Source organism: Mastomys coucha, unplaced genomic scaffold, assembly GCF_008632895.1.
Source record: "Mastomys coucha isolate ucsf_1 unplaced genomic scaffold, UCSF_Mcou_1 pScaffold18, whole genome shotgun sequence".
In the NCBI taxonomy this organism is placed as follows: Eukaryota; Metazoa; Chordata; class Mammalia; order Rodentia; family Muridae; genus Mastomys; species Mastomys coucha.
In genome coordinates this window covers 79,528,271-79,555,377 of record NW_022196900.1, presented here as the reverse complement: position 1 = coordinate 79,555,377, position 27,107 = coordinate 79,528,271, and the positions used below count along the sequence as shown (strand labels likewise).

General features: G+C 50.2%; 1 protein-coding gene and 1 long non-coding RNA gene across 3 annotated transcripts; one reads left to right on the top strand and one right to left on the bottom strand.

Annotated features, from left to right (window-relative positions):
* Window positions 1-3,882: 3,882 nt before the first annotated feature.
* Window positions 3,883-21,210, bottom strand: Heyl (hes related family bHLH transcription factor with YRPW motif like). Of its 2 annotated transcripts, none has more exons than XM_031378549.1 (5): window positions 21,057-21,210; window positions 14,026-14,092; window positions 12,817-12,900; window positions 10,994-11,075; window positions 3,883-8,156 (listed from the first exon to the last, which is right to left on the bottom strand). In XM_031378549.1, exons 1-5 carry the CDS (start codon window positions 21,134-21,136, stop codon window positions 7,489-7,491), a joined length of 981 nt encoding a protein of 326 aa, XP_031234409.1. In that variant the 5' UTR covers window positions 21,137-21,210; the 3' UTR covers window positions 3,883-7,488. The 2 variants fall into 2 exon arrangements, with proteins under 2 accessions (XP_031234409.1, XP_031234410.1); XM_031378550.1 differs by lacking the exon at window positions 21,057-21,210 and adding an exon at window positions 14,356-14,489 and having other exon boundaries at window positions 5,042-8,156.
* A 148-nt stretch (window positions 21,211-21,358) lies between these two features.
* LOC116096582 lies at window positions 21,359-25,846 on the top strand. Its single transcript, XR_004121046.1, has 4 exons — window positions 21,359-21,991; window positions 22,158-22,247; window positions 23,168-23,245; window positions 25,658-25,846. It is a non-coding gene; the product is annotated as an uncharacterized LOC116096582 (long non-coding RNA).
* Window positions 25,847-27,107: the final 1,261 nt, after the last annotated feature.

The window sequence follows — 27,107 nt, the reverse complement described above, 5'->3', positions numbered from 1 at the left end:
CAGCGGGAGCTGTTAGAGAAGGCTATACCGAATGGGCACTGAGGAAAGTCCAAGGGAGACAGAGACCAGCTGTATGGTATCCAGGTGCCACATGGAGGTCTAGAAGCAGAGCCTGTGGGAGGAGAAAGCCCGAAGGACCCACGATAGGACATATGCCTGCTGCAAGGAACGGCACAGGCCAGTGTCACAGGACACCAGAGCATTTCAAGGACAGAATGAATAGGGTTTGCTGGCACACTGGCTGTGGGCTGTAAGAAAAAGAGGTTCGAGGGATTAGAGAGATGGCTCAGTAGTTAAGGGCAGATGCCACTCTTGCAGGGACCTGGGTTTGAGTCCCACGAGTCACATGGGCATGTCAAGTGCTTGTAACTCCAGCTCTAGGGGATCCAATGTACTCTTCTGGCCTCTGCAGTCACCAGCCATGCATGTGGTGCAGATGCTCATACACATAAAATATCTCTCTCTGAAAGAGAGACACAGAGAGAGACAGAGAGAGACAGAGAGAGACAGAGACAGAGAGACAGAGAGAGAGAGAGAGACAGAGAGATAGAAAATCAGGGGCGTTCAAGGGTCAACTCTACAAGTTTTATGCCTGAGCAACCAGAAGGACCAAGTTGCTATTTCCAGAAGCCCCGAAGGCCTGAAGACTGTGGTTCCCATCAGAGGAGCCCAAGCTGAAGAGATCTGGTGTGTGGCTTTGGGCATGGTCATTTGAGATGCCTGAGTTACTGGTTGGTAGGAATCCAAGTCTGGGCTTGGGAGGCTGGGTACTGGTGAGGAAGCATCAATCCTAGCCTTGCCTCTGACCGTGCAGAGAAGTTGCCAGGGCTCTGCCTAGGACTTTTGTGTTCCTCCTTTAGCACTTCAAGTGCTGGACTGTGTCCAAAGCCACCACACAGCGCTCCACGTGGAATCTCAATAGGACCCCTGTTAAGGGACTGAGGCAGCATGGATGACACCCACGCATCCCATCTCCCTGCTGGTCATGGCATGAGGCCAGGCGCTTTGGACCAGTTATTCACATACTACAGGAACAAAACTGGAAATCCCCAAACCTGGTTACCCATGAACTCAGTCTTGAATGAGAGCCAAACAGGGCTAGAAGAATCGAAAGAAGGCTAATGGGTTTTATTCCCTGTGCCAACAGTGATTAATCAAGTTTGCTTCTGGGTTTCAGTTGTCTTATGAAGGAACAAGGGTGGGCTGGTGAGGTGGCTCAGTGGGTAGAGTTGTTGCAGTGTAAACTCTTAGTAGCTGGAGTTCAGCTCCAGGAACTCATGTACACAGCTGGATGGGAGGTTCCCATTGTGATGGCACTCCTAAGGCGAAGGGAGAGGCAGAAACAGAAGAACCAGCTGGAAGCTGCTCAATGAGAGGGGCTGATGAGATGGCTCAGCAGGTAAGAACACTGGCTGCTCTTCCGAAGGTCCTGAGTTCAAATCCCAGCAACCACATGGTGGCTCACAACGCAACCTTCTGGTGCGTCTGAAGACAACCACAGTGTACTTATTTATAATAATAAATAAATCTGGCTAGGCGGTGGTGGCGCACACCTTTAATCCCAGCACTTGGGAGGCAGAGGCAGGCGGATTTCTGAGTTCGAGGCCAGCCTGGTCTACAGAGTGAGTTCCAGGACAGTCAAGGCTACACAGAGAAACCCTGTCTCAAAAAAAAAAAAAAGAAAAGAAAAGAAAGAAAGAGAGAAAGAAAGAAAAGAAATGAGAGAGATCCTTCCTGGAAAGCAAGGTGGAGGGAGCAAACTGATCCTGACCTCCCCATGAATGTGATGGCACACACATACATACACCCTGTGGTGGTTTGAATAAGAATGTTCCTCCTCCACCATAGGCTCATATATTTGAATGTTTGGTCGTGAGGGAGTGGCACTATTTGACAGGGATTAAGGGGTGTGGTCTTGATGGAGGAAGTGTGAGTGTGTCACAAGGGGTGGACTTTGGGGTTTCAAGTGGTCAAGTCAGGCCCAGTGTCTCTCTCTCTCCCTGCTGTCTGCCTATCTGAATGTAGATCTCTCAGCTCCTCTCCAGCACCACATCTCCCTGTGATCTGCCAGGCTTCCCACCATGATGATAATGGATTAAACCCTTGAAACTGTAAGCCAGCCCCAATTAAATGCTCTCTTTTATAAAAGTTGCTATGGTCATGGTGTCTTTTCACAGCAACAGAATGCTGACTAAGACACCCCCGAATAAAATAAAAAGTAAATCTTAAGAAAATAAGAAAGGGGCAGCATACGAAATTGATTAGTGATGTCTGCCATGAGAATAAGGTCAGGGAGTATCTGTGCCTGGGAAACCGATTAGTGATGTCTGCCTTGAGAGCGAGGGCAACGAGTGTCTGCTCCTGTACCAGACAGATACTTGGTTTTCCTCATTTACCTGTACGTACTTGTGGACCTTTGCTTCCAAGAGCCCCCTGAAGTACTGTGCACGGAGGGTTTTAGTCAACTGACATTCAGTTACAGCAGCACAGATAAAACGTACCTTAATCTTCAGCCTCTGAGCTGGAGACTGGGAGGAGGGGCAGGGGACAGAAATGTCCCTGCGGAAATTAATTCTGCTCTGCGTCTCAGAAAGCCATCGGTTTTGTGCTGTGTGGAGCGCTGCTGCCGCACCTTAAAGATGGCGCCTGCCATTCTTCTGCTAAGGAGTAAACAAGTCCTTATTTGGCAAGAGGGTTGCACCTGCCAGTGGTCTGATCTTTCATCGTGAGGCTATAGCCTATGAAGGTGCGGGATGTGGTATGGGCTCATGGGCCGTCCTACGAAGGGTATTTAAGCAGCACTCACAGACCATTGGGGGGCCACACCCTTGATTCTCATGTAACTAACAGCTCCTGAGTAAACTGTTGCTGGAAGGAACTGGTGTGCTAGTCTTTCTTCCCTGCTGGCCAGGGTGATCGGCGCGGCACAGTGCTGGGGATGTGGCTCCGTTTGTAGAGTGCTCACTTGGCACACATGAAGTCCCAGGTTAAATCCTAGACTGGCATAAGCCAGGTCTAATGGGACACACCTGCAATTCCAGCCTTTGAGAGAGAGAGCTAGAGACAAGTGGATCAGAAGTTCAAGGTCATCAGTTATTTAGAGAGTTCAAAGCCAGCCTAGATGGTGTGGATACCTTGTAAATAAAAGAAAACCAACCAGCAAACCAACAAAAAAGAAAACAAGCAAGCAAAGAAAACACTAAAAGTAAGCCAGCGTGGGTCAGCCTTCATCAGGCTGCACTTCAGTCTACTTACTGAATAGAAATGTCCTAAGTGGGGAAGATCCCAGTTTTTCTCTGCGTCTCTTAAGGAGAGGCTGAGCCTGCCCAGATAAGCTAAATCACTGTCAGGGCCGGAGCATTACAAAAGCATCTAGTTTTCTCGCTGCTCCTCCCCCTCCCTCCCTCCCTCCCCTTCTCCTTCTTCCCTCCCCCTCCTCCTCCTCCCTCCTACTCCTCTTCCTTCCCCTCCCACTGCTCTTCCTCCCCTCCCCGCCATTTCTTTTTCATCATCACTTAGCTGCTGTTGCTGCTGCTGTAACTTGCTAGTTTTTACGAGTCTGGATGTTTCTCCTGCTTGAACCTCTGCACCACAAGGAAGCAGTGCTGAGGCAAGGAGAAAGCCACCGAGCTCTGGAACTGCAGTTCCAAGTGATTGTTAGGCTCCATGCTGGGAACCGAACCTGGGTCCTCTGCAAGTGCCACCAATGCTCTAAACCACTGAGCCATCTCTTCAGTGATGACCCTTCCCCGTTTCGTTGTTTGAGACATGGCCGAGGCCTTATACTCCTCACTCTCTTGCTTCACCGTGTGAGCGCTGAGATTACAGACATGTTCCACCATGCTCAGCAGCATCAAGTTCTTTTACTTTAAAAAGAAAAAATTATGACAGTTTTATTTATTTGTGTGTATGCACACGCACATATGTGGGGAGCCATGGCTGCATCATAGTCATTTTACAGATGAAAACATTCAGTTCAAGAAGGGCAAAGAACTTGAAGAAAATGATATCTCATTAACAAGTGTCTAATAAAGATCAGTCTCAGAGCTCAGGCTAGCCCATCTTCCACATATGCTCAAAGCCTGCTTCTGTAGTTCCTGGGTGAGCCTCTAGATCTCTGCAAGGGAGTTCCCTGGTTCTCTGAGAGGACTTCCCTCCAGGCCCCACATCCCACATCCTGCCCAGCCAGAGATACCTACCCCACTCTGCAGCCCTCTGCCGACTCCAGGGATTGTCATATGCCCGCCCGTCTTTTCTGCGTAGAGGATATACTGCCCTCTGAGTGACCATGTGTTCGTGACCATTGGCTCTGCCAGGCCTGGCTGGCACAGAGTAGATCTCCATGAATGCTGGATTTGTTGGGAGCTAGATGTATTAAGGAGCCAGGCCAAGAGCAAAGAACAAATCTGCTGGCAGGCCCAGCTGTCAGCATTCACTCCAAGGCCAACACGCTTGCGTCTCCCCTGGCCAGGGCCTTCTGCCAGAACCCCCAGTCCTTTGGCCCTGGCTCTCCTGTCTCCTCTCAAAGTCAGCCAGCCAGCGGGGAAAGGCGGTGGAACCCACCCTAGCAGAGTCCGCCAGCCACAGCAGGGAACCCAAGCCTACTCACCTCCTTCATCAATTTATGCAACAGAAGTTGAAGGCAGTGTGCTTGGTGGTGGGTGCATATGGGAGCACAGGCCGGCTCTGGCCCCTGACCTCATTGAGCTTACGTTCCAGCGTGGAATATACCTAATCAAGTAGATACATAAGCAGGTATATGCCCGCTAACTCTCTAGGAAGGGAAACAACGGGACTTTCCAGATGAATGAGCTATCAAGCACGCTAGTCCCAGAAGGCCTCCAGGAGGAGGTAACATGGAAGAGAAGGCTTAAGGAGCTGAAGTAGGCCACATAAAGGGAGTGGGGGAGCATCCTGGGACCCTCATATGTGGGGTCCTCATAAGCTCTAAGATGGAAATGTTGGGGATGTGAGAACAGGTCACTGTGACATAAGCACTGAGCAAGATTGGGACCAGCAAGAAATAAGACTAGAAGTCGGGTTTGGATTATAAAAAGTGTTCTGATTTTTATCACTAGAATAACAGGGTGGGGCGGGGGAGGAGTATCTGAGGCTGGGTTGATGTGACATGCCCTGTACATGCCACGTTCTCTCCAGTGGCTCTTCAGAACTGATGGCAAGCCAGAGAGAAGCAAAGAAACTGGGGTATAATCTAGGGGAGAGGCCAGGGCTATAGGTCCAGAGACTCCAGAAATACTTAAGACGTAGAGTCTGGTGGAAGTGTCCAGAACTAAACATCTTTATTGCTTGTCTGCAATACCCTGCAGTGGAATGAGACTATTGGGGTCACCAGAAATTTCCACCTGCGTTCTCAGCTGGGTGGAGTTGGGGGTCAGGTGGCTCACCCAGTCTCCTGGGAGAACAAACCCAAGATCAATCAGGATGGATGCTCAAAGGGTTCAGCCACTTCTGCCCTATTCCCATGGTGTGAAAGACTGCCCTGCAGTTCGAGAACCTGTGACATGTAAATGTTTCCCACAGTGAAGCTGGGAGCAGATGCAGAATCTCTGGCTAGGAGATTGCCAAACTATAGGTCTGCAGGGAGGCCTGAATATCCAGGGACTTCTGTCACTTCTCCCCGCTTGCAGGAGCCTGCAGGAGCGTCCTTCTGTCCCTGTATCTGTCTCCGTCAGTAGGTTGGTGATGCACACCACAGTGATGCCCTCAGATAGGTCCAATATGGCAGCGATATTCTAAGAACTTGCTTTCATTAGGGAGTAAGGGGGGTTGAGTAAGTCACTTCTTGACTTACTCACAAGCACTTTCTGGGTCACTCAGGTGACCTCTGCCCTCTATCCCACTTTTCTGAAATGACTCTTTTGCTCCATGGCTTTTGCAAACTCTAATCTTGTGCCCACAGGCTCCTTACAACAGCCCCAGGGACCATGGTTCCATCAAAGTTTGGGGATGGGACTTGTGAGGGGTGGGGGCTTTCCAGGGTGACTTCAAAGGCCTTTCATGATCAGCATGGTCCCAGAAGTGAGTAACCAGTTCTAGGTTCCCACGGCCTTGGCTTTGCCAGGGATGAATGAGGGTGCTTCCAAAGGGCATGCTGGGTGGTCCTGGGGGGGGGGGGAACTGTGGGGAGCAGGTGTTCAACAAAGAGAACAGAAATGTTTCCACACTTTGTCCACTGACAGGACAACCCTAAACGTTGGTTCAGTCTCTGTTGTTCCTTCCACTGGCCATTTATTCCCATTAGAAGCCAATGGCCCGAGGCAGAGTTGAGGAGAGAGTGGGTCTCTGAGCAGAGCCAGCTGTGTGAAATCTGGGTGAGCAGGCTCTCAGGCCCTCAACCCACTCCATGACCTTGAAGAGCCGCCTCTGATGGTTCTCCCCCTCCTCCAAGTTATTTTTATCCAGCCTGACAGCCCTTGGCTGTGGCAGCAGTCTGGGCTCTGGGAGCCGGATGCAAACCAGGCAGCTCAGATGTCTGCTGCCGAATCCCAAGAGAGTGCCTCTTTGGGGCGGGCGGGGGGAGGGGGTGCCACCATCGGGGGCCACTGGTCCTCCACACGGGGAACCCTGTGGGAAGGGCCATAGTCCTGGAGGATGGTGCCCGAGAGAAGGGGGCGGGGCTCTCCTGTTGCTTTCCCAGCCCTGGCTCCTGTCTGAAGCACTGGGGAAGCCTGGTCGTAAGGATGCCCTGCCACAGAGGTGGGAGGCAGGCTGTGGAGAATCTTCCTGGCCTGGTTTGTCAAGCTAGTGGGTGGTCATCTGGACGTCTGAAGTTGGGATGATGGCAGCTGCAGGCCTTAGATGGACTGGAGAACAGATCTGTCCTGTTTCACTCTTTCACGGGGTGAGTCACAGACACTTCTCGGTAGCCCTGTTTCTGTCTTCAGGGAGTGATGCAGACAGTATATTCCATCTTGTTGGCTTGGGATACCTGAATCCCACCAGTCATCCCGACCAAGGGGGGTGGTGTGTCTCACCTCTTCATGACTCTGCCATGGAGTCCTTGAAGTTAAAGCTTTAACCCAACTTGGGAGGCAGAGACAGGTGGATTTCTGAGTTCGAGGCTAGCCTGGTCTACAGAGTGAGTTCCAGGACAGCCAGGGCTATACAGAGAAACCATGTCTTGAAAAACCAAAAAAAAAAAAAGCTTTAACCCAGACCCAAGGTATATGTGTACTGGGTCCACAGTACTAGGGGCCCATAAGGCCCCATGTAACTCATCTGTGCCAGTGGGAAATGAGACTAAGGCTCTGAGCTCTCAAAAGGTTGTGGGGGAGCCAGGTGGCTATCAGGTCAGTGGTGAGGGGGGTGAGAGGGGATGAGGCTCTGATGGGTAAAGAGAGGTGCCTTTGCATAGAAGCCATTTGAGAAAACAAAACAGGAAAGATGGCACCATTCTTAGAGCTTCAGGGAGAGAAAAAAGAAAAAAGAACCTTCCTCATTCCTAGGGGATGATTGTGGGGAGTCAGCTCAGAAAGCCCCAATTTCAGTGATTTCTGAGACCCAGGAGTGGTAGAGCACGGCTCCTGCAGGCCTCCCGGTTGGCCCCGAAGGAGAAGGACTGGAGATGGAACCAGACACACTGTCATCAGATTTCCCAGCTCCAGGGGCTGTTGGGGATGAACACGGCAGGATGGGTACTATGCCCCTGGCAGACCTGACACCAAGGGCTGTGGGTGGAGGGACAGCTGGCCTCTCAGGAGGATGAGCTCTCTGGGTGGAAGTTGCCCCTCGGCTGGGCAACAGATTCCTCCGGGCTGGGGGGATGGTAGCAGCAGCTCTGTGCACTGGTGCCGACCGCAGGGCTGAGACAGGGTAAGGGGGAGAAGATACACTGGGGAGGACAGGGCCGGGCACTCTTCCCAGGATGGCGAGCTGACTGCTTAGGGAAGGCAAGCCTGGAGAGCTATGCAGGAAGGACCAGGGCCACACGGGAAAGGCCAGGGCACTGGCGGTTGTGGGTGAGGGCTCCATCTCTGCTGCATAGCTGTTGAGGTGGGAGAGGAGGCGAATCCGGACAGGGTCTGCATGGCTGCTGGGTCCTTCCAGGACCCCCAGGTATCTTATGACCTCAGTGAGACATTCCCGAAAACCAATGCTCCGGAAGTCAACAGCCAGGGCTCGGGCATCAAAGAACCCTGTAAAGTAAAGGACAGTGAGGGCATGCCAGACCCGGGGGACCACGAAACCCTATGGGACCTGCCCCACCTGTATAGCCTACAATGACCAAGTGGCTTTGGGCTTGTCCCTTCTGAGTCCCAGTCTCTCATTAAAAAGCACTAGAAGGGCTAGAGAGATGGCTTAACGGTTAAGAGCACTGACTGCTCTTCCAGAGATCCTGAGTTCAATTCCCAGCAACCACATGGTGGCTCACGTCTGTAATGAGATCTGATGCCCTCTTCTGTTGTGTCTGAAGCTATCCTGTACTCATAAACATTAAATAAATCTTTTTTTCCTTAAAAAAAAAAAAGCACTAGAAACCACACTGCGTTACAAAATTTATTGTCTTCACACTTCTTGATTAATGCGAAGAAAACCTTGCAGCCAACATAATTTCACTAAGCGGACTCCTGGGAAAAGACTGTAAACAGAAAATAGAATAACCCCGCCTGAGAGGAGGCAGGGCTAAGAAGAGGTGAGAATGACAGCAGCCATCAGAGGAGAAGGTCACTTGAAGAAGGCTCAATGGTGTAGTGGGGGGTCTTTAGAAGCCACCAGAGCTGGGTTGGAATCACAGGCCTGTCACTTAAACTGGGCTACCTGACCATGGATGAGCATCCCTAAGCCTCAGTTTCCTTAGCCTGAGAATGGGGGAGGGATAGAAGCTGCTTCAGTGAGGAGACAGGGTGAGATGAAATGGTACTCAGACACGCTCCATAGGTGGAAAGGTAGCCCGAGACCCAGGCTATAGCAGTTCATCCGCCAGCTCAGGAGACACTCTGAAATGTACTGTCTCCTGCCCCCGTGCCTCCAGCTGCCATCAGACAAGGGCTCTCTCTTGGCTGATGTCACTGATGCCTGTCCCCAGAGGTATCTGCATCTCCACCGCCTCTACATACCTGCCCTTTTCTCAAACAGAGAAAGAGCAGCTGGTACTAGCTCCTGAGTGGCAGCAAATATCTCATCCCTAGCTCATGGCTTGGGGCCCTTCTGAAGGGCAGGACAGCTCAGCAGGACTGAGACTTGGCTCTGCTGGGTGATGGTACATGTGTCCTGTCTGTGTTTGCTGTACTCTTTCACTTTAGCCATTTATTTCTTTATATACTTTGAGACCCAGCTCAAGGTGGTCCAGGCTGACTTTCAACTCAATATGTAGTTGAACTTTGAACTTCTGATCTTCTTGACTCCACACTCCAAGTACTGGAATAGCAGGCCTGTGCCATCACGCTTGGTTGATGTAGTGCTAAGGGATGGAATCCAGGCTTTGTGGCTAGTAGGCAAGCACTCTGCCAACTGAGCTACAGCCTCAGCCCCTGTTAATTAATTAACTAATTTTAAAGACAATGATTCATGTAGTCCACACTAGAGCCTCCTATATACTTGAACTCTGACCCTCTTGCCTGTGCTTCCAGAAGGACTGACTACCTGCGTGTATCACCATGCCGGGCTCTGTTGCCCTTTTTAAACGAATGCCTGCCAAGTTACTTCACTGCAGTATCTACTTGCCTCCTCATGAAAATGCTCTTCTACCATACCTACTTTATTGCCGAAGAAACTCCAGGAGCAGAGAGGATAAACCAGTTGTCTTAAGTCACAGAGTTGAGAAGCAACAGAACCAGGGGTCAAATTAAAAGCCTGCCAGGGTGGTGAGGACAACCTTCCCCACCCCCACCCCCACTCCCCCTCCTTCCTGGTACTTGTGAGAATGAGGTGAGATAAGGCAGCATTTTAAAGTGCTAATCACTACTTTCCTTTTAATAGGAGAAACATGAATATAATTCGGAGCATCTCCCCACTGGATGCCACTGTTAGGAGCGTGTTCCTTGGGTAGACTGTTCAAAAGGAGCTCCCGTAATAGAGTCATTTGGGTGGGTCTGCTAGGCTTGAAAATTCCTACAATCCAATCCAGACCTTCTGGGTGGGTGGTGGGTAGGGGGATCTTGCAGTGCTGCCTGCCCCTAGGGGTCACTGCTGAGCAGCACGAATCTGGCGCACTTAAAATGCCACTGCTCTCTGAAAGCTGGTCTTGGGATTTCCATCGTTGGTAGTAGCTAAGGGCTGTGGAGTATGAAAGGCTTCCTGACCCTGCAATCACCAAACACATCTAGAAACTCTGAGACAATGTATCCAATCATCTGCAGGGCTTGGAAAACTCATTGCTGCTCCATGGCTTTAACAGAAGGCAGGCACTAAATAAACGATGGAATGATTTATATCATCCTATAAACCCACACCGGCTGTGAGCATGTCTCCTAGCACTGCCAAGGATACAACTGCAGCTCCCAAGCTTAGGTCAGTGTGGAGAGACACTAATAAGATGCCTATGGCTAAATCTCTTGGGCAGGTTCCTCCTTGGGTTCAGGTTGGTTTGAAGCCTGGGATCCCTATTGAGAATTTGCTTATCCCAAGCTACCCACCAATCGGGTCTTGCTGGTGAGACTTTTGGAAGTCTGTTACACAGAACAATCCTCTAGGACTGGGAGGAGTTGAACTGAGGAAAGGGTTAGGACAAAAGGAGATATAGGAAGTAGTGAGGGACACAACAGAACAGGAAAGACAGCTGAGTGTAGTGGCTCATGCCTGTAACCTCTGAATTCTAGAGGGTGAGGTTGGAAGATGTGTGAATTCGAGGTCAGCTTGGGTATAGAGTGAGACCCTTTTCTCAAAACAACAGTTTCCTTCAGTCCTACAGACGGAGAGCCAGGAGGCTAGCTACGACCTACTTCGTGCACCAGTTTGAGCTCACTCTTTGATCACCAGGGCCCCGAGTACTTGTAATGTGAGTAACTCCTGAGGGAGTAGAGAGCATTGTTACCTGTGCCACTGGAGGCATGGAGCATCTTCAAGTGATCCACAGTCATCTGTAAGACCTCAGCTTTCTCCAGCTTGGAGGAGCCCTGCGGGTAGAAAAGGCAGAGGGTGCAGCCCCATGGCTGATAGCTGTTGCTCACTTCCCTCCTGTCCCTGTCAGCATTCACTGCCTCCATTCTCTGTCCCCCACCACACACACTCCCTGACCACCAGAGCTATCACTTTGTCCAAGCTCTCCACGGTTGCCAGTTCACACATCGGTCCACCTATCTGCAGCACTGCCTTGTAAAACTCTCCCGACCCGATGGCCTCGATTAGGACCACTTCTTCTGTAGCTCCCTTTCTCTGTGTCTCTTGGGGATGTGGGGGGGTCTGCCTCCTAAAACATTCCCAGTGAATGTCAGCCCTACTCATTCTGTTTGCTCTTCCCACAAACACTCATCTACCTCCACGGCTTCATCCAACCATCACCAGACTCCACTTGCCCTGTAGATCTGCTAACCTGGGAATCCAACTCCGACTTTGCTATCCCTAAGACCTAGAACATTATCTGAGTCGAGTCCTTGTCCTTCCTCTGGCTCCCAAAGGAAGGGTTCAATTCTCCATACCAGTCCCTTAAACACAGACACCAAGTCTAGTCCATGGCTGGTTCTGAGGAGGTTTTAATGAGCATCCGAGGAACAGCCGACCTAAGTGAAGACAGATGCCACGTGACCTGAGCCTAGAGCGTATTGTAAGGATCTTTGAAGCAGTCCAATTCAACCGTTTGTCTCTCCACTGTAGTCCCCGCCCCCTACTATGCTCCATGACCAGTGCTCACTCTCTGAGTGGCCTGTTTTACGTTCTAAGAATTCTAGAAACGTCAGGGGACATGAGATACAGCCACATGTCTGTGTCTGCTCAGATGTTTCCTATCTGTAAATGTAGTGTGATCTGTGTAATGTAGTAGATAGAATCACATGGCACCTCTGTTCACCGTTTTTTCTCACCTGTGCTATGTGCAGAATAATCCCTGTGTCCCGGGATACCTCTTAGGATTCAATCCAAAGGAATACAAGTCAGATATAAAGTCTGAGATAACTTGCTAAATACAACTGCCCATTCCCCTTGTCCCCTGGGCAGTGACAACTAGACATGCTTGTGTATGTGTGTGCAGGTGTGTGGCACATGCACGCCTTGTATATATGCATGGGTGTGGGGTGCCTGTGTGTACACATACGGAGGTCAGGAGATAGCATAGAGTGTCATTCTCTATTGCTTCTGATCCTATTTTTTTGTTAGATTTTTATTGTTTCTGTGTAGTCTGTGTATCTGTGTGAACGCATGTCCATGTGTGTACAGGTGCCTGCAGAGGCTAGAAGACATCATCCTGGAGTTGGGGGTCCTATGGAGTAATGGGCAGCTGGCTGGGAATTGAACTTTAATCCTGTGGAGAACAGTACACACTTTTAACTGCTGGATCATCTCTCCAGCCCTATATTTTTAAAATTGTGTGTGCGTGTGTGTATGTGTGTGTGTGTGTGTGTGCACACTCACGTATGTTAGAGGACAGCTTGCTGGCATAATTTCTATCATAATGTGAGACCTAGATTGAACTCAGGGCATCACTGTTCCAGCTCCTAGAATTTGCCTGTCTCTGCCTTCCAATGCTGGCGTTGCAGCTGTGCACAGCCATGTGGCTGCTATGGATTTGAACTCAGATCTTCAACAAGTGCTCATATCCTCTGTGCCATCTTCCCACATGCAGTAGGAGATGCCCTGAGTACCACACACCCTGCCTTCTAACTAATTGGTAGTTTCCCTGACACACCCAGCAATGCCACATACCTGTTTCTCAAAGGCAGTGGGGACCAATCTTCGAAGTTCAGAAAGGCTGCTGTTGATGCGGTCTCGGCGCCGTTTCTCTATGATCTGAAAAGTAACACAGAGAAGTCCCCTGTAGGCATTCCCTCACACTTCCCAGTAACAGATGCTGAGTCATATTTCCCCTCAGGATAGTGTTTCTAGGCAATAAATCTATTCTTTATTTATGGAGGATGAAACAAGAATGAAAGTTCAGAATGACAACGATTTGCTTAATGTCACACAGTTATAAACTTAGAGCTAGGACTAGCACCCAGGCCTCTTGTACTGGTCTACAGGGACAATAGTCACTGCCCATCAGGACAGGGAGGGATCCACAGCCTTAACAGTGGTGTAGATCTGAGGGACTCTGCTAGGCCAGTTACTGGGTCATGAGAACACTAGAATTTTCAGTTTGGCTCTCTTCAGCCACAGAGGCCTCCATTCACATGATCTGACTACCCCACAATTCAGACAACAGAATCCTTGTAGCTGGGCAGAAATTATAATCCTTCACTTTTTAGAGACAGAATACGAAGTTGGGAAAGACTCTTTGAGCAAGTCTTCTGGTGAGTGAGTAAATGAGTGACTGGCTGGCTCTGGCTGGATCCCAGGCCTCTAGATATAGAGGAGAAGGTGGGGCAGATTAAGATGGAGAGCAGCTACCAGTGAGCTGGCCTCTGCACACCTCCTGGCTCAACACTTGAAGAACGTTATGGGTTCAGAGGAAGGCAGGGCACAGGACAGACTACAACTAAAGTATTAATGGGTGGCACTCAGAGTTTATGGTGATGTACTGTCTTAAGAACAGTCCTTTGGCAGCTGGGGATGTAGCTCACTTGGCACTGTGCTTGCGTGTAGTATGCACGAGGCCCGAATTAACTAAATTCTCAGCACTGTAAAAACCAGGTGTGATGACACAGGCCTGTAATCTCTGCACTTGGGAGGCTGAGACAGCAGGATCAGGAGTTCAAGGGCATCCTAAACTACAAAGTGAATTTGAAAAACAACCAAGTTAATCTTTTGAGGAAGGAGCAAAGGGATTGGAGGGGAGGTGGCATGCCCAGCCTCCAGGAATCCAGTTGGCAGAGCTTGGGTTTGAACCTGTGCGGTCGACTGGCAGGATGGGCACGGCCTCCTGGGACTGAGAGCGCAAACCCTGCCTGAGCTCCTCAAAAGTTGTTGCACACTCACCCCTCTGCGCTTCTTCCGGGCTTGCATCTGCGAAGGGCTGGGGGTGGTCATCGGCCTGGCCATCTGGCTGCAGAGGAAGAGAAAGGCTAGTTTCTCAGAGCTGAGGGATCATCTCCCTGGCCTAGGCTGACCTGGGAGGCCCAGCTGGCAGCAGGCCCGGAGGGAGTCGGGGAAATGGGGTGCGTAAGGGCGGGGCTCCCAGGTGGCCACAGTCTCCTAGGCCAGGAAGGGGGCGCAGAGCATGCACTAAGAGAGCTCGCCCGCTCTCCCTTTCTCCCCGGAGACCTATTTCTTCTGGGCCAAGACCTCCGTGCTCCCCCAGCTTCCTGCCTGTTAGCCCCTGGTGGCCACGAGTTGCTCGCTTCGCCCCTGCCCCCTTGGGCAGCAAGCCGTCGGGGAACCGCGAACCGAGATGCTCCCTCTCGGGTCCTGCAACCCGATCCCGGGGGCGGGCTGACTGAGGGCGCGGGCCAGCGGCGGCCGAGCCGGGCCGGGCGGGTTAAATTTCAGAGCTAGCCGCTGAGAAGGAGCGTGGAAAGCGCAGATGCCGCCGCTTCCCACGGGCCGGAGCGCCGCCGCCCGCCCTCCGCCCGGCCCGCAGCTGCCGCCTCCTCCCACGCGGCGCGGCCGGGGGCGAGGCGGAGGCGGCATCTGGGTCACAGTCTCCTCTCGCACGCTCGGGGACGTTGCTCTGGCCTCCCAGAAGGCAGGGTCCGGGTATCCTCGCTTTCCCTCCCACGACCGTGCCTTCCTCTGCAGCTCAGGCTGGATGATGGATGCTTGCTGCAACCCCAGTAGTTGTATTACAAAGACTCTAGCCGAGGGGTTTCCTTCCCAGATGTTGACCAGAATAACCACTCCAACTGCTTCCCCTCAGGACGGCTTTTTGCTCTAGCTGCCCTGTCAGATGGCAGAGGTTCACTGGAGAGCATCGAGGACTCAACCCCAGAACTTTGGGCAAGGTGTCTCTCCTGCCATTTTGGAATGTCAACAAACATATCAAACATGACCTTGCTCAGCACCTGTCTATCCAAGTTCTATCTCAGCGAAGGTCCCCCCTCCCCCAGCTCCTACTGCTCTGGAACTTTCTTTGATTTAATCCTTGTCTTCACCTCCTGGTTAAAACTTGCCTATTCCAAGCCAGGCGGTGGTGGTGCACGCCTTTAATCCCAGCACTTGGGAGACAGAGGTAGGCAGATTTCTGAGTTCGAGACCAGCCTGGTCTACAGAGTGAGTTCCAGGACAGCCAGAGCTACACAGAGAAACCCTGTCTTGAAAATAACAAAAACAAAACAAAACAAAACAAAAACAAAAAAACAAAACTTGCCTATTCCACATCAATATAGTTTCATCTCTCTTCCTCCTCCTCCCCCTCTTCCTTCTCTTCTTCTTCATCTCCTCCTCCTCCTTCTTCTTCCTTTTCTTTTTTTTTAAAAAAAAGATTTATTATAAATAAGGACACTGTAGCTGTCTCCAGACACACCAGAAGATGGCGCCAGATCTCATTACAGGTGGTTGTGAGCCACCATGTGGTTGCTGGGATTTGAACTCAGGACCTTCGGGAGAGCAGTCGGTGCTCTTACCCGTTGAACCATCTCATCAGCCCTCATCCCTCTCTTCTTGATCTCCATGCTCCTCTATGTCTCTCAGCCCCCGGATTACAAGAAGAACTTTCCTTTGGGTCCCCCATACCCTTTGTACTGCCACTACCAGTGAAGTGAAGCAATCATTGAAATGTAAACTTGATCTTGTCCATCTTACATCTCTCCTGTGGCTTCTCAGTGCTTTTAAGATCCATCCTTTGGTTGGTCCAACTAATTCCTGTCACCTCTGATTGTCTCTTGCTCTGCATGCTCCAGTCTGTGACAGCACCAACTGTCCTACATTTGCATATGGGCTCTGTGCTCTAGACATCTCTGGTCCAGCCCGTCTCCTCACAAGTCTAACTTCAACTGTCTGTCAGATTGCCACAAAATGTCACCTCCTTTAGGAGCTCCTCCCTGCCCTTTCTTTCTTTTACAATTACTAGTCTGCTAGATGTCCCCGATGTTTACTTTCCCAGGCTCCTGCATCTACCACATTTATGTTGGCTTATTGTTTTACTCTTGCATGATTATTTGATTAACTCCCATCTCTCCGACAGGCCTGTGAGTGTGGAGCATGTGTGTCTGTTTCACACACTAGTATAGCTCACATCTTCCACAAGCGTGGGACAAGGCAAAGCCTGTGGTAGGATGTCTTAACTTCCTTTCTTATCTTTACAGTCACAGAGAATGTACATACCACAGACATCTGCCTTCTGGGCCTTTGTGGAATGGGGGCATATGTGGCTCACCAGGAGGGTCTCAGCCTATGTGAATATCTTTGTGGCATCTGGGGTTGGGTCATTTTTATCAATGCCTCACAGAAAGGTGGCTTCAGGAGAGAGCAGGCACCACATTGCCACAGGTTTATTCCAGGCACATCTGGAAAAAGGTATCTCCTCTCACCCTCACATCTGGACAAACAGAGCTGCTCACAGATCTGTGAAAGCCCCTGGGAGCCAGGGCTCTGGGAGCCAGGGCCTGAGATCTGTAGGGCAGCTTGTTTACAAAGCTTCTCTGGTTCACTGGGGACAAGCTCTAAGAGCCAAGGTACATAAGAAGCACAGCCTTTGTTTCCTTGGCAGGATAAAGCATCTCTCTGGGTATTGGGTTAGCCTTGTGTACGTCACTGCCTCTCAGTCCGATCCCTCCTCAGGGACCAGCTGTCAGAGGCTGACACAGCAACACTCAGCTTCAGGGCCAAGGGCACGTTTCCCCAAGTCCCACCTTCTCCAGTCTCTTGGTCAGTTCTACCCTGCCACATGATCCGCCCCTTCCTCTAAATTTCCCAGGCGAATCTCACCTTACAGTTTGCTAGGCACCACTGCCAAGTATCTCTCCTCTGGATTTTATAAAAGTCCATTTTCCAGGGGCTGGAGAGATGGCTCAGTGGTTAAGAGCACTGACTGCTCTCCCAGAGGTTTTGAGTTCAAATCCCAGCAACCACATGGTGGCTCACAACCAATGAGATCTGACACCCCCTTCTGGAGTGTCTGAAGACAGCAACAGTGTACTTACATATAATAAATAAATAAATCTTTTTTTTTTAAAGTCCATTTTCCAGATGAGGATGCTGAGCCTCAGGGGGCCAAAGCGGCTTGTCCAGCCCACACAGCTGCTCAAGAGCAAAGCATCATGGGAACTTATCTTCTGGCTCCCAATTCAGCATTGTTTTTCTTCTTAAGTCTGACTTCCTGTCTGTCTGACTAGTCCTCCAATCCCCTTATCCTCAAGGCTCCCAGCCAGAGCTCACCACAGCTTGGGATCTGGCCCTGATAGTGAGAGTGGGGCTGGAAGACTCTCTGAGAGTCTAGGCAGATCTTCATGGCCCTAGAAAGGAGGTGGTGAGCTCCAGGATCTCTGAGAGCCTTCTGCATCCCCTCAGTGGAATTCCAAGGCAGTCTCTTCAGGTAGTGTGGCTTTCTAAGTGGTCTGCCTGCAAGTCCTGAACACCCCAAATCCCAACTCTATCTGGGAGCTCCCTTGTGTGGGACCCTTGGAGGTGACTCTGCTCATTTATTATCAAGCCAAGGCAGGACTCCAATGCTTTAATGGGTGGGCAATCACACAGAACTAAGGCCATTTGTAAAGTGAGAATAGTCAGAGAGGAAAAAGGACCTTTGGCCAGCCACACAGCAAACTCAGAATCAGAGTCACATCTACTGCCTTATTTAAAAAAAAAAACAAAAACAAAAACAAAAAACCACTATTTTATGTGTATGGGTGTTTTGCCTGCATGTATGTCTGTGGCCAAAAACTTGGGCTACAGGCAGCTGTGAGCTGCTAAGCGGGTGCTGAGAGTCACTCCCAGAAGAGTTGGCTGGTGCCCTTAACCACTGAGCCATCTCTCCAGCCCCATACCTACTGGCTTTTAATTCAGCACTCTTGGCGATGTCTCTCAAATATGCATCATCCTACCATGTCTCTCTCGTAGGCTGTACTTTCTGTTCTAGACAGCAGTCCATATCCACTTGTCTCATCTATTGCACAACAGATCTTAGGAGAAACAATCATTTTAGGAGGAGGGATGTGGCAGATGCAGGGTTGAGAATCATGTGTAGTAATACAGCCTTTCCATTTCTAGTTTTTTTTTTTTTTCATCGAACCTTGCTGCCTCATGAATGTGGCACCGTCCTCACTGTGTGACAACACTTATTAGAAGCCAGCTTGTGGCAAAGCAAGAAGCTATGTGTTATAGGTAGATACAACCTTACACAAGCCTCACCCTCAGAGGCAGATATTTGCACACTTTTTTTTTTTTTTTTTTTTAAAGAAAACTTCAGTTCAGGAAAGGGTAAAAAGTCACTTATACAAGGAAATGGTGGGGAGGGACTCAGGTCTCCCTGACTTTAAAGACTACCAGGTACCTTCAGTCTTAAAGGAACAGCACATAGACCCTGATTCCCAGGCTGACATATGGGAGCTGCTCGTGAAATATTTGAAGGTGGGTAAGGGAGAGGATGTATTCTGTGTGGATCCAGACTGTTTCAGGGGCCCAAGGTCACACACAAGAGCTCTGTGGGTGATTCCCATGGACGGGACAGGATGCTCTTACCACCACCAGCCAGATGTCCTGGGTGACATCAGAATACACCATGCCCCTTTGGTCTTGCAGCTCTGAGCATGAGGGATTGTGTACTGCTTCTGACCCCCAGAGTCTGGCTGCCCTAACCCTACGGCCCCTGCCATAGTTTATCTGGCTTTCTTTGTACAGGAAACTCTTCTTCTCTGAGAATTCCCTGAGGGCAGAGACTGGGCAGGATACATCTGGGCTTGGATGCCCAGTCCAGCATCTAGGCCACAGCAAGCGTCGTTCAGCGGTCTCTGAATCGAAGCATTTATGTCTGCCGGGGGGAGGGCCCTTTGCAAAGTGCTACAAAGAGGCATCTATAAGTCTGCCTGCCAGATGTCCAGCTGCTTTCCCTTGGAGCGGTCTGGTCTTCTAGACCAGACCCTAACAATGGGCTCTGGCCAAAATGACAAAAAAAAAGATAGAGGGGGAATCCTGCTGTGACCTTTACACCTTAGCCCCAATGTTAGCACCATCAGGAAACCATTATCGTCACTACAGTTGGGGGTGGCCTCTCCCCACTTGGGGGCCCTCGAAGCCCACTCTCTGACTCTTCCATCCTATTCAGGATCACTGTATCCCTAGGCAGTTACTGCCTGGGCTGTGTACTCATGAAGAGTAGAAGCCAATCTGATTCACCAGAGCTCTCTGTCATGGGCTTTGACTCTGGTTCTTGAAGACCCAATGGCATTGAATCTGAGATCCTCTGTTCTCCATTATCGTGTGGTGCTGGGCCCCCTCTCTACCAGCAGAAACAGACTTTGAGAATTATTTCTCTACGTAGCAATTTCTGCTAAAAATTTTTTAAAGGATTTACACATGAAACTGTATTATATATCCCCAGACCTAACATGTAAGATTTTGAGGATGAGAGAGAGAGAGCAAGAAAGAGAGAGAGAGAGAGAGAGAGAGAGAGAGAGAGAGAGAGAGAGAGAGAGAGGAAGAGAGAGGGAAACCCTCTCCACCCTTTTTTAGATAGGGTCTCACTAAGTCAAAAGGTAGCCCTGGCTACTTATAGAGATCTGCCTGCCTCTGTCCCCTAAGTGCTAGGATTAAAGGCATGTGTCTCTATGCCTAGCTGTAGCATCTTTTAAAAAAAAAAATTAGCAGTGTGGTGGTGGCACACACCTTTAATCCCAGCACTGGGGAGGCAGAGGCAGGTGATCTCTGAGTTCGAGGCCAGCCTAGTCTACTGAGTGAGTTCCAGGACACCCAAGCTACATAGAGAAACCGTTGAGAAAAACCTAAACAAACCAAAAAAGTCATTCTATGTATGTGTACATGTGCCAGGACACGTACATGGTGGTCAGAGACAAATAAGGTTTAGTAGAGCAAGAGAGATGAGCTGCTTCAGTAGCTGGGTCCTTTTCTTTCCATTCACACCCTATTCTTTATGGAGAAACAGGCCCAGGCAGGGAAACCAAAGGCTCAGAACTGCATGGTGACAGGGTACTTGGCTAGCACGCACCAAGCTCTGGATCCAATCCCTAGCATTGAATGAAGGAAAGGGGGAAGAAGGAAGAGGAGGAAAGGGGGGAGGGGAAAGAGTGGAAAGGAGAGGGAAGAAAAGGAAAAGCCGTAAGGTGAGTTGGTGGCAGCTGTGAGCTGGGTGGTGAAGGCCTGAAGACTCTTTCCAAGAGCCTGACACTAGGCATTCACCGAGAGCTACTGCTAAGGCCTTGACATTCTTCTGTTTGATTTTTACACCCGCTCTGAAGCTGGCTTTATCGTTTATACCCATTTTATAGATCAGAAAACCGAAGCTTATGGAGTCACAGAGCTGAGAGGCAGCAAGGATTGTACAAGTTTAGTTTGTTCTATGGGTTAGAAGTTAGATTATTTCATAGAAGCGGAACAGCACTGGCGACTTGGGTGGTTTGGTGGAAGGGGTACTGAAGATTGGAGTCTAGGTTTTTGCAATTTGGCTATTATTTTCCTCAGTACCTAATCCCAAGTCCCAGTATGCTCAAAGAAAAAAGGACACAGCCCACAGTCCGTTTGTGTACTGTGTGAAAACTGCTCCCAAAGAAGAATGAAATTGGGGAAGCGCTGATGTCTTCATAGTAAACAAATTATGGGCAATGGAACGCGGTACCTACGTCTATGAAGGTTTCCTAAGGTCTGCAGGAAAACTTCTCAGGGGCGTCCCTGGGGGTAGCCAATTGACAGAATATCCTCCAGCTGAACTGTCCTCCCATCACAGCTCCTTGAACCATAGCTGGTTCAGGGTACTCAGGAATCTGCCGCATTGGTGCTATGGACGCACTGGAGTCATTGCACACGCCCCCGCATCTTGGCTGACACCTGAGGGCTGCGCACAAACCTGAGTGTGCTGGACTCTCTCATCCCGGGACGGCCCTCGCCCCACCCTGTCTTACCTAAGATCGTTCTCCTGACCCACGTCGATGGGTCCATCAGACTCGCCGTCGGAGCCACTGGGCGCCCTGGGCCGCTTCATGGCGAAAGCTGGCTGAAGGGTCCCAGCCCTGCGATCCCTGGAGTTGGTTGTTGGGCCCCGCCTCAGCCCCGCCCCGGCCCGGGAGCCGACACCGCCCTTTCCCAGGGCCCTTTCCTGCACCGCAGCCCGGGGCGCCCCGGCGCCCCCTCGCCCCCGCGGTGACGCGCCACCGAACCGTGGGAAGGCCCCGGGCGGTCACCGCCCCCATCGGCCGCTGGGAGGTCCGGCTCCGCTCCACCGGCGCTGCCTGGGCTGGCGCTCTGGGTGGCCTTGGGCAGGTGCCCTGGGAGGCCCCACAGGGAAGCCCAGAGAATCCGGATCTGTCCCTAGTTCTGTGCGACAGACTTCGCTTTGCAATGCCTCAGTTTTTTATAAGAGGCAGACCTGTACCTTCCTGCTCCAGGGCATCCTGGGCGGGCAGATGGGTTTGGAGAGTTTACTGGGGGTGCCTGTGACCTCTTGGAGGTCATTCCTCAGTCACTCCTTCCACAAGGGACCAAAGTTTGTGAGTGTGTTTGTGTGTATGTGTGTGTGTGTGTGTGTGTGTGTGTGTATGTGTGTGTGTGTGTGTGTGTGTGTTTGTTGGGGAGCCACAGGTGCTGTAGGATGCCCACAACTTCGAAGTCCTTTGGTGAACCCCAAAAGGGGTGGTTGCTGCTTGCCAGTCTAGAAGGCTGGAGGAGGGGAGAGAGGATCATAGAGCCCAAAGTGGCGTTGAACTTGATGTGTAGCAGAAGATGATCTTGAATTACTACTGATCCCCGACCCTCTGCCTCCACCTCCCAAGCACTGGCTTTACAGTGGCCAAGATCTTCGAGCTTCCGGCTTGTAGGAGGAAGCCCAGGAAGGGAGAAGGTAGGTAAGGTGTGGTGGTTGGTGGGGTGTCCCTGGGAGTCACCCCAATTCATTTAATGACAGCTGTCCTGGCAGGCATCAGGGAGAGGGAGAGGGAGAGCAAAGGGGCCCTCGGCTTTTCTTTCTGGGGGAGCCTGTCTGACGACAGACAAAACTATTTCGCCAGTGAGAGTTCCTGTCCTTGTCCGGAGAGATTCAGCTGCCGTCCTCCTAGATCAGAGAAGTGCAGAGGGAAGCCGAGGGCAAATCTTCTAAGGTGAACTTCTTGCAGGGCAATGGGGAGATGGTGGAGGTGGGTGTGGTGGCCAGGGCACCAGGGGAGCCCTTTCCCTTTGTCGGGATCACTGGGAGAGGCACCGAAGAAAGCCAGCTTTTTGGTGTAGGAAAGTGGGGTTGGTCACCCGAAGCTGTCTACACTTTCACACCATAGTATCATCTGCTTGCAGACCCGCTTTCTGATGGGAAAGAACAGGCCTCTTACCATTCAGACCCACACATAACCACTTGGCCAAGCACAGAAACTCATGCACATAGATGAGCAGGTAGGATTAGCACGAACGGCCGGCATCAGGAAACTCTGCTGGCCACGGCAGCCGCAAGCACCAATAATTCTCCTGTTCCAAATGCCCTCAGCACTCACATAATGTCTGTGGGCACATGCCAAAGCAGAGGGAACCTCAACCAGTGTAGAGATTGCCCAATGCATGCACTAGGCATTTCCTAGAGAGGCAGGTACTTGCTCCATGTGATTGACTGAGATAGCAAGGGTTGGAGGATTTGCAGGGGAAGGTAAGGGCTCTGTGGTGGGCATGTTCTCGAGAGACCTCCCAGGTCCTCAAAATAAACTGCACAGTTAAATCGGGACTATGGGGTTTGGAAAAGAGATCTAAGTTTGGAAGTCATTAGGTAATAGATGACCTTTAAAGCTATGGGAGAGGACAAATGGATGGAGAGGCGGAGCCTGTTATTAATGGTTTGACGAGTACTTCCCACAGCAGCTGATAAGGTCCTAAGTCAGTGGTCCTCACCCTTCCTAATGCTATGACCCTTTAACACAGTTCCTCATGTTGTGGTGACCTCCAACCATAAACTTGTTTTCATTGCAACCTCACAACTGTAATTTTGCTACTGTTGTGAATCCTAATATAAATCTCTGTGGTTTTCTATGTTTCTTAGGCAATTCTTGTGAAAAGGTCGTTCAACTTCCCAAAAGATCGAGACTCACAGGTTGAGAACTGCTATTCTAAGTGTTGTGTAAGTTTTAATTCATTTAACCCTTAACTGGCCAAATGAGAGGAGATGGGTAGAGTGACCCTGGCAGAGGAAGAAGAGCTGGAATCTCACATGGCAGTTTGATTTCAGAGGCAAATAACAGCTTTGTTATCTTTTTGTTTATTTATTTGTTTTGGTTTTTCGAGATAGGGTTTCTCTGTGTAGCCTTGGTTGTCCTGGAACTCAGTCTGTAGACCAGGCTGGCTTTGAACTCAGAAATCCACCTGCCTCTGCCTCCCAAGTGCTGGGATTAAAGGAATGTGCCACCACTGCCCGGCTGGCTTTATTATCTTATAGAGCTCTCAGACATTAGGCTATGCAATCTAGCTCTAAGCCTAGTGCTATGCCATCAGTACAGTGGCCTTCAGACACATGCCTAAAGAACTTGAAACCAGATTGGCTTGAATTTCTGATTGCAACACAACAGGAATTCTAAAAACTACATTTATTTATTTATTTATTTAGTGTGTGTCTGTGTATGTGTATACACACACACACACACACACACACACACACACACGTGGTGTGCCTGGGGAGGTAAGAGAACAGACTGTAGGAATTCATTTTCTCCTCCCACCATGTAGGTCCTAGGGTTTCAACTCAGGATGTCAGGTTTGGTGGCAAGCAATTTTCTTGCTGAGCCATCTCTTTAAAATACATATATTTTAATTCAAATTCATATATATACAAAAATTTAAAATACATATATTTAAATTCAGCTATTTTCTTTTTCCCCTTTTTATTACTCTATTGCTTTTTCCTATTTTTAATGTCACTATGTAGCTCAGGCTGATATTGACCTCAAGAGCCTCTAGCTACAGCCTCCTGAGAGCCAAGATTACAGGTGTGAGCCATTGTATCTTGCTTTTTTTCTGCCCCCACTGTGGCTCCTAGAACATCTTTGATTGTATATACAGTCCCCATGATGTTCTTATTGGCTAGTACTAACCCAGCACAGGCCTTCTCAACCTTTATATTAATATTTGGGGCTGGGTAACTGTGGCTTGGGGGCTATTCTGTGGCCTATAGACTGTTAAACACTAACCACTTCCCACTAGATGCAAGCAGTATTTTCCAGAAAATCTGCAGATAACACCAAATGGGAGAAATTGGCCCCAGTTGTGATGTACTGCTCAAAGCAACTCTTTACAGATGAGTAAAACCTGCAGACCCATGGGCCACTTGCACCCAACATAAAAGTGAAAACTTACTTAAAACATGTGTGTGTGTGTGTGTGTGTGTATTAAAAAAAGAAACTCTATTGCATAGTTCTTGAGTATGAACCTTGTAGAGACTAGAGACAGTGTGGTGTGGCAGTGTAAGAGGCTGGACATACCTGAAAGGCCTAGGAGAAGGCTCAGCAGGACCGGGTTGCCATCAAGTAGCCTAGGAAGGAAAGGATACTCAGAAGGCTAGGAGAACCAAGAGTGCTCAGCGGGAGCCCAAAGAATGCTGCCCCAGACTTGGCTGTGATCCTTTAAAATGCATGTCACCTCCCACTCAGCATCACCCACAGACCTCCCATCACATCCTGAACCAAACGCTAGCTGCTCCCCATGCATCTACACAGGGCAAGTGTATAATTTATCATCCAAACCTCAGCATCCTTAAGATCGAAGGGAAGCAATGCTAGTGCTTATTCCCGAATGGCTCAGAGTACACAAGGAATGGCCACCTAGTGAATACTTGTCTCTAGGTATCTCGCTAGCTTCATCCCCAGCCCGTTTCTGAAGCCTCACTTCTACAGTCTTCCTGCCTTCCTCCCCGCTGGTGTTCCATGATTGTCCCTGATTCTGAGCCTGGGATATGCTACCTTGTCTTCCCAGGATCTTCTTTTGTGTCAAATCATAGCAGATCTCACTCGCTCCATCCAGTTCTTTGCTTTCCCATCCCCAGAGAGGACTCTCCTGACTGCCCTAAAGTAGCCACCAGTACCCCATCAGTCTCTGCCTGTTCCCTCTCCAAAGCCTTTCCAGAGCATCCAACAACATAGTTTACATTATATTAAACATGTCTATTTATTTACTGTCCATGCCTCAAAAGAAGGCAAATTGCTTGACAACAGAGGCATGTGTCCAGCATCTGGAACCATGTATGGCAGGGAACACGTATGTAATAAATAGGTGCTGTTGGAAGAACACTAGTTTGAGAGGCAAGACTGGGACCGTACACTAAGCCAGGGGAAGAGAAGGGTATAGTCTAACTAGGGTCTGCTTTTCCTTTGTTTTAAGATGGATAGGCATTAAAAAAAAAGGCTTTCAAGTTGAGCATGGTGGTTCTCTCGGAGTTCAAGGCCAGCCTAGTCTATACAGCAAGTTCCAGGCTGACGAGGGCCAGAGTAGTGAGAAGGGAAGTGTGGAGAAGAACAGTCTTTCCCTGTCTTCCTCCCTTTAGACTGAGACTGTCCAACACTCCAAGAGCCGCCCAGATTCACCTCGCTGCTTGCTTCTGAGCCCTTCACCATCAGCCAACAGATGGCTTCTGCAGAGTGTCAGACAGTCCCTATGCTCTGGCCCTGAGCAAGCAGGAGATGTTCAGGGACAGATTTCAGTTCTGGTGGTACTTTCTCAGTCTCCGGAGCCACACAAGGTCAGTCCCATCTTCTCTCGGATCACCGGACAGATATGGCCCTGGCTCTAAATGGTTCACTTCCATGGGTGCCATACACAGAACCAGCTTTCCAGAACCCTCTGCTGGGCTGACCACAGGGCCTCTCACGCGGTGGGGGAGACGGATCTCAGGGTGGGGTGTGCGAGATGCGCTGGCAGCAGCTGGCTAGTTAAGAATTGTGCAATAATTTATGTCTGTCTTGGGGACAGCTTTTGGAATTCCCATAAAAGCAGGAACTGTGTCAGGGTTGTCGCTGTTAACTCCCACCGTCTGGCAGAGTCTGGCACATCGTAGGTGTTTGGTACAGACTGGCTGGAAGTCTAGTGATAAGACAGAGTTGGGGAGATCCCTGAAGGTCTCTACCTTTTCTGTGGATGAGGCAGTGCTGGGATCCCTGGGAAGACAGCATAATCACAACCAGGACTTCCCTTTTGGGGAAAGCATCTTTGGACCATGTGGCTTCTTTGCAGTGCTTGGCCTCTCTGCTCCCTCTGCATCTGAGGCATTGGGATCTTCAGAGGAGCAGGAATACTTCCCGTTGCACACAGCGAAACTTTGGTTTTCACACCTATAAAATGGGCTAATGATGATGCTCTTACTGCTGTAGGCTCGTGGGGATGAAATGACACACGGTGCCTGGTGTTCAGAGGGCAACCCTTACGGCCAGCCTTTATCTCTATCTGTCCTTTCCCTAGGTGATCCGTTCACACCCATGGCTTCACCTCCTACAAGCCGGGTCATTCTCAGAGTTGTGTCTCTTGTGAGGCCTGAGGTTTGGCCCTGCATATCTCACTGTGTAGTCTCTCTCTTCTTGCTCATGCTAAGCGCTAGTTAGGGCATTCTGGGGCTGCCCTGACCTCCCCAGACTCTCTGTGCCAAGGCCCAGATGTCAGCTTCCTAGTGGCTGCTTCTCTGCTCTGTGTTCCAGCCTGAGAACTCGAAGAGCTTCCTTGTCTCACTCCCTGACCCCTGCTCATCTCAGGCCCTTCCTGCCCTCCCCCTCCCTCCTGGGACCCATCAGAGCTCACTCTCCACCTCCACAGCTGCCACCACAGCTGGTCATTGACGGAATGTGCAGCTGCTGGGAGCCACATGTGCGGACAGGCAGTGCACAGCTTCCCCTGGGGCTGGTGGGGAGGAGAGTGAGACCATCTGTCTTTGTCTGTTTGTCTGTCTGTAACAGATAACCAGGAACAAAGATACACACACCCACTGTCTCTTGTCTGTATAATAT

What these genes read in the sequence shown, in the direction of transcription:
- Heyl (XM_031378549.1), bottom strand. Translation starts at nt 21,136, where the DNA reads ATGAAGCGGCCCAGGGCGCCCAGTGGCTCCGACGGCGAGTCTGATGGA. An exon ending in GGTCAGGAGAACGATCTTAG is followed by an intron (nt 14,093 to 21,056) that starts GTAAGACAGGGT and finishes CTTCCTCTGCAG; the next exon opens with CCAGATGGCCAGGCCGATGA. An exon ending in CCATGCCTCCAGTGGCACAG is followed by an intron (nt 8,157 to 10,993) that starts GTAACAATGCTC and finishes TTTACTTTACAG; the next exon opens with GGTTCTTTGATGCCCGAGCC.